Source organism: Puma concolor, chromosome C1 (assembly GCF_028749965.1).
Source record: "Puma concolor isolate L17-30 chromosome C1, mPumCon1.1.hap2, whole genome shotgun sequence".
NCBI classification, from domain to species: Eukaryota; Metazoa; Chordata; class Mammalia; order Carnivora; family Felidae; genus Puma; species Puma concolor.
The window spans coordinates 7,069,502-7,082,925 of record NC_141674.1 but is presented as its reverse complement, the minus strand read 5'-3'; the positions used below and the strand labels follow the sequence as shown (position 1 = coordinate 7,082,925).

General features: G+C 44.8%; 2 protein-coding genes across 5 annotated transcripts in view; one reads left to right on the top strand and one right to left on the bottom strand.

The window, feature by feature from the left end:
- Positions 1-922: 922 nt before the first annotated feature.
- Positions 923-13,424, bottom strand: part of NMNAT1 (nicotinamide nucleotide adenylyltransferase 1) — a 27,546-nt gene continuing 15,044 nt past the window's right edge. For 2 of the 3 annotated variants that reach the window (XM_025935141.2, XM_086715617.1), the window contains exons 3-6: positions 9,412-9,582; positions 7,525-7,708; positions 4,905-5,047; positions 923-4,561 (exon numbers count right to left, since the gene is read on the bottom strand). In XM_025935141.2, coding sequence (XP_025790926.1) covers positions 4,161-4,561; positions 4,905-5,047; positions 7,525-7,708; positions 9,412-9,526 — 843 coding nt within the window. In that variant the 5' untranslated portion in view covers positions 9,527-9,582 and the 3' untranslated portion in view covers positions 923-4,160. The remainder of the gene's footprint in view (positions 4,562-4,904; positions 5,048-7,524; positions 7,709-9,411; positions 9,583-13,424) is intronic. The other variant, XR_015254464.1, reaches the window with a different exon arrangement.
- The window catches only part of LOC147577770 (uncharacterized), a 16,266-nt gene continuing 8,984 nt past the window's right edge, over positions 6,143-13,424 (top strand). For both annotated transcript variants that reach the window (XM_086715622.1, XM_086715620.1), the window contains exon 1: positions 6,143-6,577. The gene's annotated coding sequence lies outside the window, so the exon portion shown is untranslated. The remainder of the gene's footprint in view (positions 6,578-13,424) is intronic.

The following is a 13,424-nucleotide window of genomic DNA, read 5'->3' as shown; positions in this document are numbered from 1 at the left end:
TCAAAAATAAACATTAATTTTAAAAAAAAAAGGATTTGGCTAAAACTTTATTCTTTGAGGAGTAGTATGTTACCGGGTGCCTCAGGGTGTCTCAGTCAGTTGAGTGCCCAACTCTTGATTTGGGCTCAGATGATGATCTCACGGTTCATGGGTTCGAGCCCTAAGTCAGGTTTTGCAGTGACTGTGCAGAGCCTGAATGGGATTTTCTCTCTCAAAATAGACTTTGAAAAATTAAAAAAAAAAAAAAAAAAAAAAAAAGTAGCGTGCTACATAAGACACAAAGGCGTGAGGGGCACAGGCTTTGATCAGGCCTTGGGTTTATCATTTACACAGCACCCAACTGTGCCTCGTTTCTTCAGGACTCACACAGACCCAGCACACAGGAAGTGTTGGCAGTATGAAGCTCAAATGGCACGAGTTTACCTGGTAAACTAGATACAGATTTCAGAGGCAGACACTGGACATCCTCACAGCTGCATGGAAGCCGTGGAGGATGTTTCAGATCGTGAGGCCTGTGGGAGCAGGCAGGAGCACGGCGGTGGAGGGGACGTCCTGTGACACCCAGAAGTAAATGTTAAAGGAGCCCATTTCACAATATAGTGGCCTCTGGGCTCGGACGGAAGTGAAGCAGAGGTTGGGGTAAGAAAAAACAGCAATCTTAAAAACAAGCAAACAAACAAAACAAAACAAAAAAAGAAAATCAGCAATCCTACCACTACCATGCACGCTGACCCTGAGGAAACGCTTCCTTCCACCCTGTGCAGAGACCCTCAGGGTGGCGAAAAGAGAAAGCGCATCCTCTGATCAAGCAGATGACCGTAAATCATCCCTCTGGCTCAGTCTCTACCTTGGTCATCAAGGAGAACCCACGCCTCTTATCACACTTGTCCCCTAAACAGGAAAACAAACAAAAATCCCTCCGTATGTTGTATATTCAGCCAGTAAGGGACTTTTATTCATTTGCTGCATTCAAATTATACAACGTAAGGAGTAAAGGAGCATGACACATCATAAACACCAGCGTCAAACACAAAAATACCAGCTTCACATATTTCCTAAACTCAAAATTCATGTTACAAAAGCAAATTAGGAAAAAGGGATGATACAGTGGCATATTTTCTTCTTCCTCGATGGAAGTCACAACAATTAGTATTTATTCCCCTGTGAAGTGCATTGTTCTAATTTCCATTATCAAAACAGGAAATTCTCCCCTGGAGGTCACCGAAAACTATGTTATGAAGCTGTGGGGTTAGCAGCATTTTTGGTACTAGGACAAAAGGCGAAGCAGGTCGTTCTGTGTACAGAGGTATCGATTCATGAACAGCACAACAACAGGCTTGTTTCACTATTACCAAGTCTCCTGGGAGGCTCCCAAACGCTTTATTTTTATCCAGTGGATCCTGAGGTCAGTATTCTCACAGCTGGGCAGGCTGGGCACTTCTAGGTAGGAAGGCACGTTACAAGAGAAGTTTCTACAAAATAAAAGAGAAGTTTCTGGCAATGGAACCTTTCTGCAGTTGGCACCCATACCAGATGGACTAAGTGTGGTTTTCCAGAAGAAATCTAAGTTCCATTTCGGTAGCTTCATCTATTCTAGGCGGTTATTTTTCAATATTGCTTCAACGCTCAACTCCAAAAAGTCAAGGAGAGGAAGAAATGACCTTCATCTCTGTGGTCTGAGATTCTAACCCACCACTCCTTCAGCAGAGAGAGACTGAGCCCTACTGGTGCCAGGCTCTGCACCCCTCAAGGTCTTTGTGAAGTTGGCCTGTTGGCTTTAGTAAGAATAAGTCAGGGGCGGCTGGATGACTTAGTCGGTTGAGTGTTCAGCTCTTGATTTTGGCGTGAGTTGTGATCCCAGGATTGTGGAACTGATCCCTGTGATGGGCTCCATGCTGAGCGAGGACCTTGGGATTCTCTTTCTCTCCCTCTGCTCCTCTCCTCCACCTTGCCCTCTCTCACTTAAAAAGAAAACAAAGGAGTAAGTAGTGGTAGGGTACGCTGGCCAGTTTTTTCTTTAAGGTTTTATTTTTGGGGGGTGCCCGAGTGGCTCAGTCAGTTAAGCAACCAACTCTTCATTTCAGCTCAGGTCACGATCTCATGGTTCATGAGATCAAGGCTTGCGTGGGGCTCTGTGCTGGCAGCGTGTATGTAGGCTGCTTGGGATTCTCTCTCAAAATAAATAAACATTAAAAAAAAAAAAAGATGCTATTTTAAGTAATCTCTATACCCAACGTGGGGCTCGAACTTACAACCCTGAGATCAAGAGTCACATGCTCTACTGACTGCTGAGCCAGCCAGGGACTCTCCCCACCCTCTCTTTTTCTTTTAAAGATTTTATTTGTTTGCCAGCTTTAATATTTTCCCTTTTCGACCTGTGGATTCAGACTTGACTGTACAACCACACAGCTGTATTTTTCTTTGGCAGGGTTATTAATCCTTCATCTAGAATGGTGTAGGTATAAAATATAAATTGAAAAAAAGGTAAATTATTGTATTTGCATCAGAAATTGAACTTTTTATCACAGGATAATTTTCATGCAACATGAAACTACTCTATAAAAGCTATTTCTGGTCTTTTTTGCTTTACCAATTGGTAAAATTTCCACAAAATCATAATGCATCAAACTATATATAACAAGCTTGCATTTGTAACATAGAAACTATGACTTCGATTATTATTTGGGAGTTCTACTTTGGTTAAAATCCAGACAAAAGGATGAGAAAAAGTGTAAGAGAGTAGACCCTTTTACTGCTTAAATTCACACATGGCAGGTTCACGGTGGGCCAGAGCAGGAACAGAGGGGCTCTTGAGAAACTCAACAGAGAATTTTAGAGTGAGATCACAGAGTGCTCTTCTGAGATTCTGAGCCAGAAGGACCGCTGAGCTGACTCAGTGAGGCATTTCTCATGTTCTTAGGACCTTCGTTCATCTTTTGATTATTAAGCTGTCAAGAAAGGCTAAGAGCACGGACACTTAATAAAACCCTTGAACAGGATCCCTCGTTCTCCGCGGTCCTCTCTGTTCCAGGTAGCATGATAACATCTCTGAAGTTGTTCCTGCAGAGACGGCAAAAGGGCAGACGAACAGAACCACGAGAGGCCGTGCTAAGAGAACACACATAATGTACAACCTTTTCATTTACTACTGATTTTTTACCAAACTTGTAAGCTTTAGTTTATGAAACAGGATGGAATTCCCTTCCCCAGACTGTTTCTCTGCCTCTGGTGGGCATCAGAAACACCTGTGCACCTTTCTGACTCTCTGAGGGCCTGGACCTTTCTCCCAGCCTCCAAAGGTAAAGCTCCAGGGAGGTGCGTCTTGGCAGAGCTGAAGTGGCCAATTTCTGACGTGTGCCAGAGAGACTGAATGGTGAGCACGGTTTCTGCCAGGCATATTCACAACCTGTATCCTGCGTAGCTGAAGATGACCGATCAGCGGTGCATTTTACATGATCACTACTTTAAGAATTGTTTCCTTGGCCCCCCTCGGTGAAGAATGCCTAGAAATGGGCACGCATAAAATGTTAATTCCCTTTCTAACTGAAGTTAAGATTTTAAATGGACTCTTGCTTTCGCACTTTGCTCCGCTTATGTGGTAGACCAGAGAGGTCCTTTCTGACTTATTTGTAGTTAGTACAGTTGAATGTCTTCTGGTTTTAGTGCTGCTAATCCCTTGTTTTAAAGATTAAAGGATTTGTACATTCTTTAAAAAAAAAAAAAAAAAGACCATCTTGAAAACATCCATTTTGACAATTTCCAATAAAAAGATAGATGTGGGGGTGCCTGGGTGGCTCAGTCAGTTGAGCATCCAATTCCTAATTTGGCTCAGGTCATAATCTCACAGTTCACAGAATCGAACCCTACGTTGGGCTCTGCACTGACAGTGAGGAGCCTGCTTGGGATTCTCTCTCTCCCTCTTTCTCTCTGACCTTCTCCCGCTCGCTCTCTCTCCAAATAAACATTTTTTTTTTTTTTAAAAAAGCACTACATTAAAAAAAAAAAAAAAAAAAAAGACAAACCATATTTTCATCTACTGGTGATTTTTTACCAAACTTTTAAAAAGCTTTAGTTTATGAAACAGGATCACGATTCTTCTTCCCAGTCACTAACACCCAGACTCTTTCACATTCCCAACAGACAAGTCCAAAGTGCAGGAGTCACGAGTTAGCTTCTGCAGTGTTTTTCTGCAAGGGAGCCAGGACGACCCCAACATTCCTCTCCTCACTCTCAGGGCTGTACAGGTCATGCTTTTCGATATACTCTCGGACAAGGTCTGGCACCAAGTAGCGAATGCTCTGGCCCCTTCTGAGGGCTCGCCGGATCTTTGTGGAGGAGATGTCATTGGTGATCCATTCATTTACCAGGTGAATGTTGTTCCGGTGTTTCCACAGTGCGTCGGATTCATAGATGAATTTCTCAGCATCGTTTCCAGCCCGAGTAATACAGATGAGCCCGTAGTCTCCTACAATTCGGGTGATATCCTCACTCTTCCACAGATTGGGAACACCGAACGATTCCAATAAATCTGCCCCACACAGCAGCTTTACTTTTGGCACATCTGGGAAGAAGAAAACACAGCTTCAGGGTCTGCTTTGCTAATAACTCCCTGAGTCAAAATGAATGCATCTATGTGTTTTTCTGGCTAGAGGGTTCATAGTTTTGATCCGAATCAGATTCTCAAAAGAGATCTAGGAACTGCAAAAGTTAAGGACCGCTGCAGGAGAAGTAAGTTCAAGGTGCCTTTTCCTTCCTCTCCTTCCCTCCCTCCGGTCCCAAAACTAACAAGGGGCATTTTCCAGGCAGCCAAGCATCCTGAATATGAAATGAAAATACAAAGGGGGCTTGCTCGGCACTAGAATCTTATCCACTCCAGTCGGTAAGTCTTGACAAAACATACAGACCTTTTGTTTTTGGCTCTAGCAATTCCTTTTGACCAAAATCTTGTCTTTGTTCAGCCCACTTCCTTTTCCGTCCAGGCCTCTCCAGCCTAGGTGAGTCCTGCTGGCGATCACAGCTACTGGCCTCCAGTTTCTCCTGATGGTGTCTAGAAAACAACAAAGCAGTAGAACATCCTCTTCTCACAACATTCAACCAGAATACTGTCTCTCTGGAGATGGCTTAGAGCCTCTGGCCCAGGGTCCAGGCTGTGTCATATTAAGAACATGTAAACCACAGGTACACCCAAGGCCTATCAGTCAGAATGGATGCTGACCAGCACCCAGTACTTCCGGGTCAGCGTGGAGGCTGGCCAGTAGTGCCCGGGGACGGCTAACGGGCATAGAAAGTAAGGAGATCCTGGGAACACAACAGATGGTAGCGATTACTATTCTAAGCTTTATGTGTGTGTCACAATAATAAGAGTTAACATTAGCTATTTATTACGTGCTAAGCACTCCACTAAGTCCTCTGCATGGATCATTTGATGAAATCTTCCCAACATCCCATGCCATAAATATCGTTATTGTTATTATTATTCCCGTAATGGAGGGAAGTGAAAGCTTAGAGCTGTAACTCCAGCTCTTGGCAGACTCCGTGGGACGCAGGAGGCATTCAGTAACAACCTGACTGAGTGAATGCTCTGGCTTTTGTAAAGCAACTCTATTGGGGCACCTGGCTGGCTCAGTCGCAAAAGCGACTCTTGATCTTGGAGTCGTGAGTTTGAGCCCCACGCTGGGTGTAGAGATTACTTCAATAAATAAAACTTAAAAAAAAAAAAAGTAAAGCAACTCTCTTATTGCCAGCATTATATCAGAACTGCTCATTATCCCCATTGAGAGAGAACTCTAATTTGCCCAAGGTCGCTTAGCTTATAGGTAGCGGAGCCGGTGCTTGAACCCCAGCAGTCTGCTTCCAGAGCCCACACTCTTGACCGCTGAAGAGTGTGGCTTCACCTAGTAGTGGAGAGCCACAACACCAAGGATAAGGTCCTAGAGAGGACAAGTGCCCGAAGCCTAGAAGGAAGGGACCACAGGCGGGACTCACGGGCAGCCTTGTTCTGGATCGGCAGCAGGATGCCCAGTGCTCTACAACCGTGCGGTTATCCGACATGAGCTACACCTGGGGAGCCAAGTGTGTCCTGTGCCCCTAACTCCCTTCGCTCTCGAGCAGCTGCGTTAATATGTAGCGGACAGCAAGGCTGTCAGGGAGGGGGCTGGGTAAGGTCGTGGATGCAGAAGGCTGGTATCTGATGGGAGAATTTCTGGCCAGTGAAGAGGGCTGACTTCTCCCTGCCAAGTCTGAAAAGCCGTTCCTCTTGATAAGCTGCTGTTCCAGATAGCCTCTGCTGGCCTGGCGTCCTATCTTCCCCCGGACACACCTCCCAGAGGTTGTCACGTGAGAGAGATTCCACCGACGGGGTGCGCTCACAAGAGAGCTGGAAGGAAGACGGGAGGCACAGGCCATCTTTCTGGGCTGTGGAGCCTGAGAGGCGACCTCTTACGGAGTGAGCACAGTGGCCAGATCCTGTATTCCACTGTCCAGTCACCAACTTCAGGAGACTGGGACAGCTTCACGGCCGCATTTGTGGGAGCAGGGACAGGAGCCGCTTTCTGAATGGCCACCGCAGCTAAAGGAGGTATGACCTTGAAACAAACCCGACTTCCCCTCCTCCAGCCCTCTGACACTTCTGCACGAGCACCTAAATCCCTCTCTGCTTAAAACGATCAGGGTGGTCTCTATTTCCTGTCCAAACCCTAACTGACGTGGTCAGAACCAGCAGGCTCAGAACTCTAAGAAGTGACATTAGACGGAAAGGTTTTTCAGAAAGATAACATTAAGTAATAATTAATTAGCTGTTGCTCACTCTAGTTTCTGAATCCTTAACGGGAAATGTTTCTAAGGTATGAGCACAGCGATCTGGGACAAACCCAGTATGCCGTCGTGGAAGCAACACCCAAAATCAGGACTGTCCACGACCAGGCACCATGGCTTCTCTTGTTTAAATTACCTGCCTCTCTCTTTTAAAAAAATTTTTTAATGTTTATTTTTGAGAGAGAGAGAGAGAGAGAGAGGCAGAGAGAGAGGGAGACGCAGAGTCTGAAGCAGGCTCCAGGCTCTGAGCTGTCAGCAGTGTCTGATGTGGGGCTCGAATCCATGAGCAGTGAGATCATAAAGTCAGATGCTTAAGCAACTGAGCCACCCAGGAGCCCCTACCTGCCTCTCTCTTTTATACTTAAGAAGATTAACGACAACAATGTCTTCTTATGATTTTGCCTTTCTCCTTCGGGGCACCGATAAGCCAGGCAGGCTTCTCCGTGGATGCTGTCTCCCACAGAGGTGCAATACTAACGAGCACGCAAACATCTAACAACACGATGAAGGACATGAAGGCTAAGGAGCCGCCACGCCCCACACCTGAGACGTAACCTTCTGCAGGAACAGCACAGCCCACGAAAACGCCCACCCCACCCTGGTCACGGTTTGCAAACGTGTTCTATTCACAGACACGGGCCACACTGACACAAGGCAAAAAGGCCCAGCCCATTCCCGCAGGACTGACAAAGCCGACCTCACCATGAATACCTTAGCACCTTCAAGGTCTCTACCCAGTCCTTCTGAAGACTTTCCCAGGTGTCAACTTCCACCCATTCTGAATTCTTGGTGGCTAGTTCTGCCATGATAACTCGGTGGTGGGCAGAGATGAGTCCTTTCTTCTTATACGCATCGCCCACAGGAGAGATGACGCCTTTGATGACTCTGTATTTTCCTGGATAAAGAGTCAGATTTGAAGCGAGGTGTAACAAGTCAGATTTTACACACAGGAAGGATTATCATCACTCTGGTTTTATAACAGAGTCCCGCCCCCTGGGGTTTCAGAAAAGGGATTTAGGTTCTCTTTATCTTTCTCTTTCTTTCTCTTTCTTTCTTCCCATCCATCCATCCATCCATCCATCCACTCATTTATAAACAAGGTGAAACAGGCATAACATAAAATTCGCCACGTTGACTGCCTTCGTTGTACAGCTCAGGGACATCAGGCACATTCACATCTCTGCAGCCATCCAACCATCCGTCTCCAGAACTTTTGCACCTTCTCCAACTGAAACTCTGTCCCTATTCATCACTAATTCCCCACCCCCTACAGAATCTAAATTTTGATATTGCCAAATTGCCTCGTAAAAAGCCTTAATCAATTGGTATTGTTCACCTACAGTGTATACGAGAGCCCATTTCTCCTCAACTTCTGATACTTGACATTATCAAGTTTGAACATTTTTGTCCATGTGATGGGCAAACTAGACCTCGTTTTTTATCTTCGTTCCCCAATTATTAGGATTATTGGTGAGTTTAAGCACCCAGGCGTCCATCTATCTATCAGCCTATAGCATGATCCTTTACATTACAAAATATATTATGTAGGGGAGAAAATCATTTTCCTTGACCCTCCTTGGGTCCCTGGCTGAGTCTGAAAATTAAACTGACAATGGGGCGCCTGGGTGGCTCAGTCGGTTGAGCGTCCGACTTCAGCTCAGGTCATGATCTCACAGTCCGTGAGCCTGAGCCCTGCGTCGGGCTCTATGCTGACAGCTCCGAGCCGGGAGCTTGCTTCGGATTCTGTGTCTCCCCCTCTCTCTGTCCCTCCCCTGCTCATGTTGTCTCTGTCTCAAAATAAATAAAAACATTACAAAATAATAAAAAATAAATAAAAATTAAACTGACAAAGAAAAACATAGAAATTTATTTAATAGAAGGCTTATGTTACGTGGTACCTTCGTAAGGAAATAACAGTTAAACCTGGGTATTTTTATGTCAGGTTTGGTGAAGAGTGGACAGTTGTAGAGAAAAACGGTAGGGCAAAGAGTTTGAGGTACGTTCACAAAATTCAGGGAAATTTAGCAAGGCCTGTTAGTTTAGATTCTTCTAGGCATCGATTTGCCTTTAGTAATAAGGATGCTCCTTTCCTCCCGGTATAGGGAGGGCACCTCCCACAGGAAGGTTTGTTTGGTTAGTTGGTTGGCGTTTTTTTTAAGTTTACTTATTTATTTCGAGAGAGCGTGAGAATGAGCACAAGCGGGGAAGAGGCAGAGAGAGAGGGGGAGGGGGGGAGAGAGAGAGGGAGACAGAGGGGGAGAGAGAGAGAGAGAGAGAGAAAGAGAGAGAGAGAGAGAGAATGAATCCCAAGCAGGCTCCACGCTGTCAGCACAGAGCCCAACGCAGGGCTCGATCCCACAACCCTGAGATCATGACCTGAGCAGAAACCAAGAGTTGGATACTTAACTGAGTCACCCAGGCCCCTCATGTGAAGGTTTTTTGAGCTGCTTCCGAGAAGGGTGGGGAGGAGGTCAGAGTGACCTTCCTGTTTCTGCCATTTTTTCAAACTGCTTCAGCTTAAAATGTCCAATGTGACAAAGGGCCATATTTTGGGGTAGTGGCCTGAACCCTATTATTGCTTTTGGCTACTGTTCCTACCTGTTCCGTTCATGTAGTCCTTGGCCAGCTCAAATAGCCTCAGGTGCATGTTGGTGATAGGATTAAAGGAGCCACAAGCAAGAAGAACCACTTCTGTCTTCTCTGAATTCTCCATGCTAAGAATTTGAAGTTGTTGATCTAAATGGAAAACTCGGACACCCTGCTCGTTGTCTGCAAAGGAAAAGAACATACGTTCAGCTATAGGTCTTTAGTGGCCTTTCACATTCCCATTCCAAGTGAATGGATAAAAATATTTGGCTTCGGGGCACCTGGGTGGCTCAGTCGGTTAGGCGGCCAACTTCGGCTCGGGTCATGATCTCACGGTCCGTGAGTTCGAGCCCCGCGTTGGGCTCTGTGCTGACCGCTCAGAGCCTGGAGCCTGCTTCAGATTCTGTGTCTCCCTCTCTCGCTGTCCCTCCCCTGTTCATGCTCTGTCTCTCTCCGTCTCAAAAATAAATAAATGTTAAAAAAAATTAAAAAAAAAATATTTGGCTTCGATGACAAGGACAGCCCCATTTCTCCACCCTTCCTCTTCACTGTGAATTTGCAGCTCCTGCCAGAAAGGGATGGAATCTCCTTCCCCCTCTTTGTGACTTGCTTCGGACAAGAGAATGTGGCAGTTAGGACAGTGTGCTAGTTGAGGTCTGCACACTTCTGCTCTCTTTTGGCCTCCCTCCTCTGCCATGAAAACAAGCCGAGGCCAACCTGCTGGACAGAACACGTGGGAGACAGCTGGTGCCCCCGCTGACAGCCAACCACTGGCTGTGCGGCTGAGGCCATCCTGCACCAGCCAAACCACAGACGACGTGCTCAGACACACAGCCCAGATGAGATCAGCTGAGCCTGGCTTACATCAACAAACCCACAAGCTGACCCTAGACTCATAAGCAAAAATGAAATGTGCATGCTGCTGAAGTTTTATGACTGCCCTACTGTAGCTCCAGTTAGCTGATACAATGATGTTATCAACTACCACATAAACGGAACTCCCTGACAACCTGCCCTTCAAGACAGTAGTCGGCCTCTTAGTCAACATGATCACATTATCACTTTCAGCTCAGGAACAGTTTACAATTTACAAACCTTTTTTCATATTATTCCATTTGATCCTTCTATAACCCTAATGAAGTAATACAAGACAACAGATTTAAACTTTTATTAAATGAACTCAGATAGATTCAGAAATTACGAGGCAGCAAAAGGCCCATAATGAAACCCAACAGTCATTGGCCACATCCTGCTCACCAAACCCTCTATGCAACTCCCTTAAAAGCAAGCACTTTTAACTTTTTCAGCTATTTCTTCTGGTAGATTCTACCATATTTCTATACTATGTGCTTATAATGCTATTTCTAAATTTATCCAAAGTAAACAGTACCTGTTTACTATGATGGTCCATGAGGATTAGCTCTCACACGCCCTCACTGCCTATTCCCAAACTTCTACATGTATATCTATCTATAGTTTCTAGTCTGTGTTGAAAGCCGTCTTCTCCTAGAGTTGTGAAGGCATCCCTTGTAGATTGCAGTGTTAACAGCGATAAACCCAAAGTCACTCCCAATTCTGGATCCTTTGAATGTGACTTACATTTTTCCTCCCCTGAAGCTTGTGAGATCTTCTCTTTGTCCCCAGCATTCCGAAATTTTACAATGATGTCCTCTATGTGACTCTATTTTCATCTGTTGTGCGGGGCACTGGGCAGACCCTTTCAAACTTGAGGCTCATAAACTTCAGTTCTGGGAAAGGTCCTTGAATGATGACATTCTGCCTTCCGTTTTCTTTGTTCTCTTTGGAAATGGCTATTATTTGGAGCTGAGGCAGCTGGACTGGTCTTCTCATTTTCTTTTCTTTTCCCTCTTTCCTTTAAGCTCTAATTTCTAGATATTCTCAACTCCATCCTCCATCTGTTGAGCTGATTTTCAGTTCTGCTATTATAGCCTTCATTTTAAAGACCTTTGTCCTCTAGGGGCATCAGGGTAGCTCAGTCGGTTAAGCGTCCGACTCTTGATTTCTGCTCAGGTCGTGATCTCACGGTTTGTGGGGTTGAGACCCGTGTCGGGCTCCGTGCTGACAATGTGGGGCCTGCTTGGGGTTCTCTTTCTCTCTCTGCCCCTCACCTGCTTGTGCTCTCTCTCTCTCAAAATAAATAAATAAACTTAGAGAAAAAAAAAAGACCTTTGTCCTCTAAATGTTCCTTTTTATGGTGTTCTGTTCTTTCACCAATGCATTCTTATCTACCAACATGAATGATACATTTTCAGTTTCTTTCAACAAGAGCTGATAGGAAGTTCTGAGTGGGTGAGTAGGGCCCATGTACAATGGACTTCACTGTATGGTAACCTGGCAGTCAGTGTTGCAGGTCTCGCCCCTGGGACCGGCCGGATTCCACAGAACAGTATCCTCCAATCTCCTGTCTGTTATAGCACAACAGTTAAGAACCTGTGCTCTGTGGGGCACCTGGCTGGCTCAGTTGGTAGAGCATGCAACTCTTGATCTCTGGGTCACGAGTTCAAGCCCCACGTTGGGCAGAGACATTATTAGAGACATTATGGGGGGGGGGGGCGGGAAGCAACCTATGCTCTGAAACCAGACTGCCTGCATAGAAATCACCTACACGGGCTGGATGACCCAGGACAACCTGACCTTAACCTAATCTTCCTTTGTCCCGGTTTTCTCAGTCTTAAAATAGAGAAAATAACAGTACCTACCTTGTGACCATCATGAGGATTAAGCGAGACAATACACGCAACTGCTTTTGACAAGAAATAAACACACTGTGAATGTAGCTACTATTAATGCTGCACATAATGTCACTATAGTTCAACTCTTTTTAATCTACAAAAACATGAATTTCAAATGGTTCAACCAAACATTATTACTCTATTGACTCTGGTTTTTTTTCCTGGAGGGTTTTTCTCCCGGAACTCATTCTCTAATGTGGACTGAAAGTCTCTAATCCTTTGTACGGCTATCATTCTGAAACCTTTTTCATCTCTCTTCTGAGTCAGATCCCCTATTTCTGAGGACCGCATCATGTCTTTCTTGGTTTATGTCCTGATTTTTCTAGAACGTATCCTCAAGTAGCTTCAAAATAAAAGGTACATGGGAAATAAGTTTGGTTATGTCTTTATCCTTCCTTCAGAGATGAACGGCTTAGTTGAGAAAAAAGCAAGTTGAAATTATTTTCTTTTAAAATTATGAATGCATTTCTTCATTGTCTCCTAGCATACCACACTCTTGCTGAAAGTCTAATGCCATTCTGATTCTTTTCCTTTTTTACATACCTTTTTTCTTTTTGGAAGATTTGTAGGATGTCTTCCTTATCCCCAATGCTCTGACTCTGAAATGCCACAATGTTGTGTCTTAGTGGGGGTCTTTTTCATTCATTGTGCCGGAAGTCAGCTGAAGAGGTTCAGAATGTGCCAGTTTGGCATGTGGATTATTTTGAGCAGAAGGTACTGAGAACCCTGTGGGCTCAAGAGAAACTTCTGCCCCTCCCTTAAGAACACAGAAGAATCTAAATTGGAGGTCTTTCTCAGAATAAGGGTTATTAGGGGAGATAAATTTTATCTGAGTGACCCATCTGTATAGCAGGGCAAATGTCTAATTACCAAACATGTTTTTATCGCCCCACAAAGTGCATTACTCTCCTCTGAAAACACAGACCCCTACCCCTTCTGACTTCAGAGTGACATACAGACCTCATGTTGCCTGACTTTGGAATTCCGGTGTCCATGTGGATCCCCCATATGTACACCTGTTACTGTTGTTTTATTCCTCTTAACCCCTCTCATGTCACTCTGATTCTTAGTCCAGCTAGAAAGACTTCTGAGAACACAGGAGTTCTTGCTCCCCAACACAGTGAGCCTTCAAATCTCTTAAACTCAAATCACTCAGTTTTGGGTTTTTTGATAAACTGCTTATTAACTATCAAAAAATAGTTTTGTTATTGTAAAATTTAAAAAAATATTTTTTTAAGTTTATTCACTTATTTTGAGAGAGTGCATACGCAC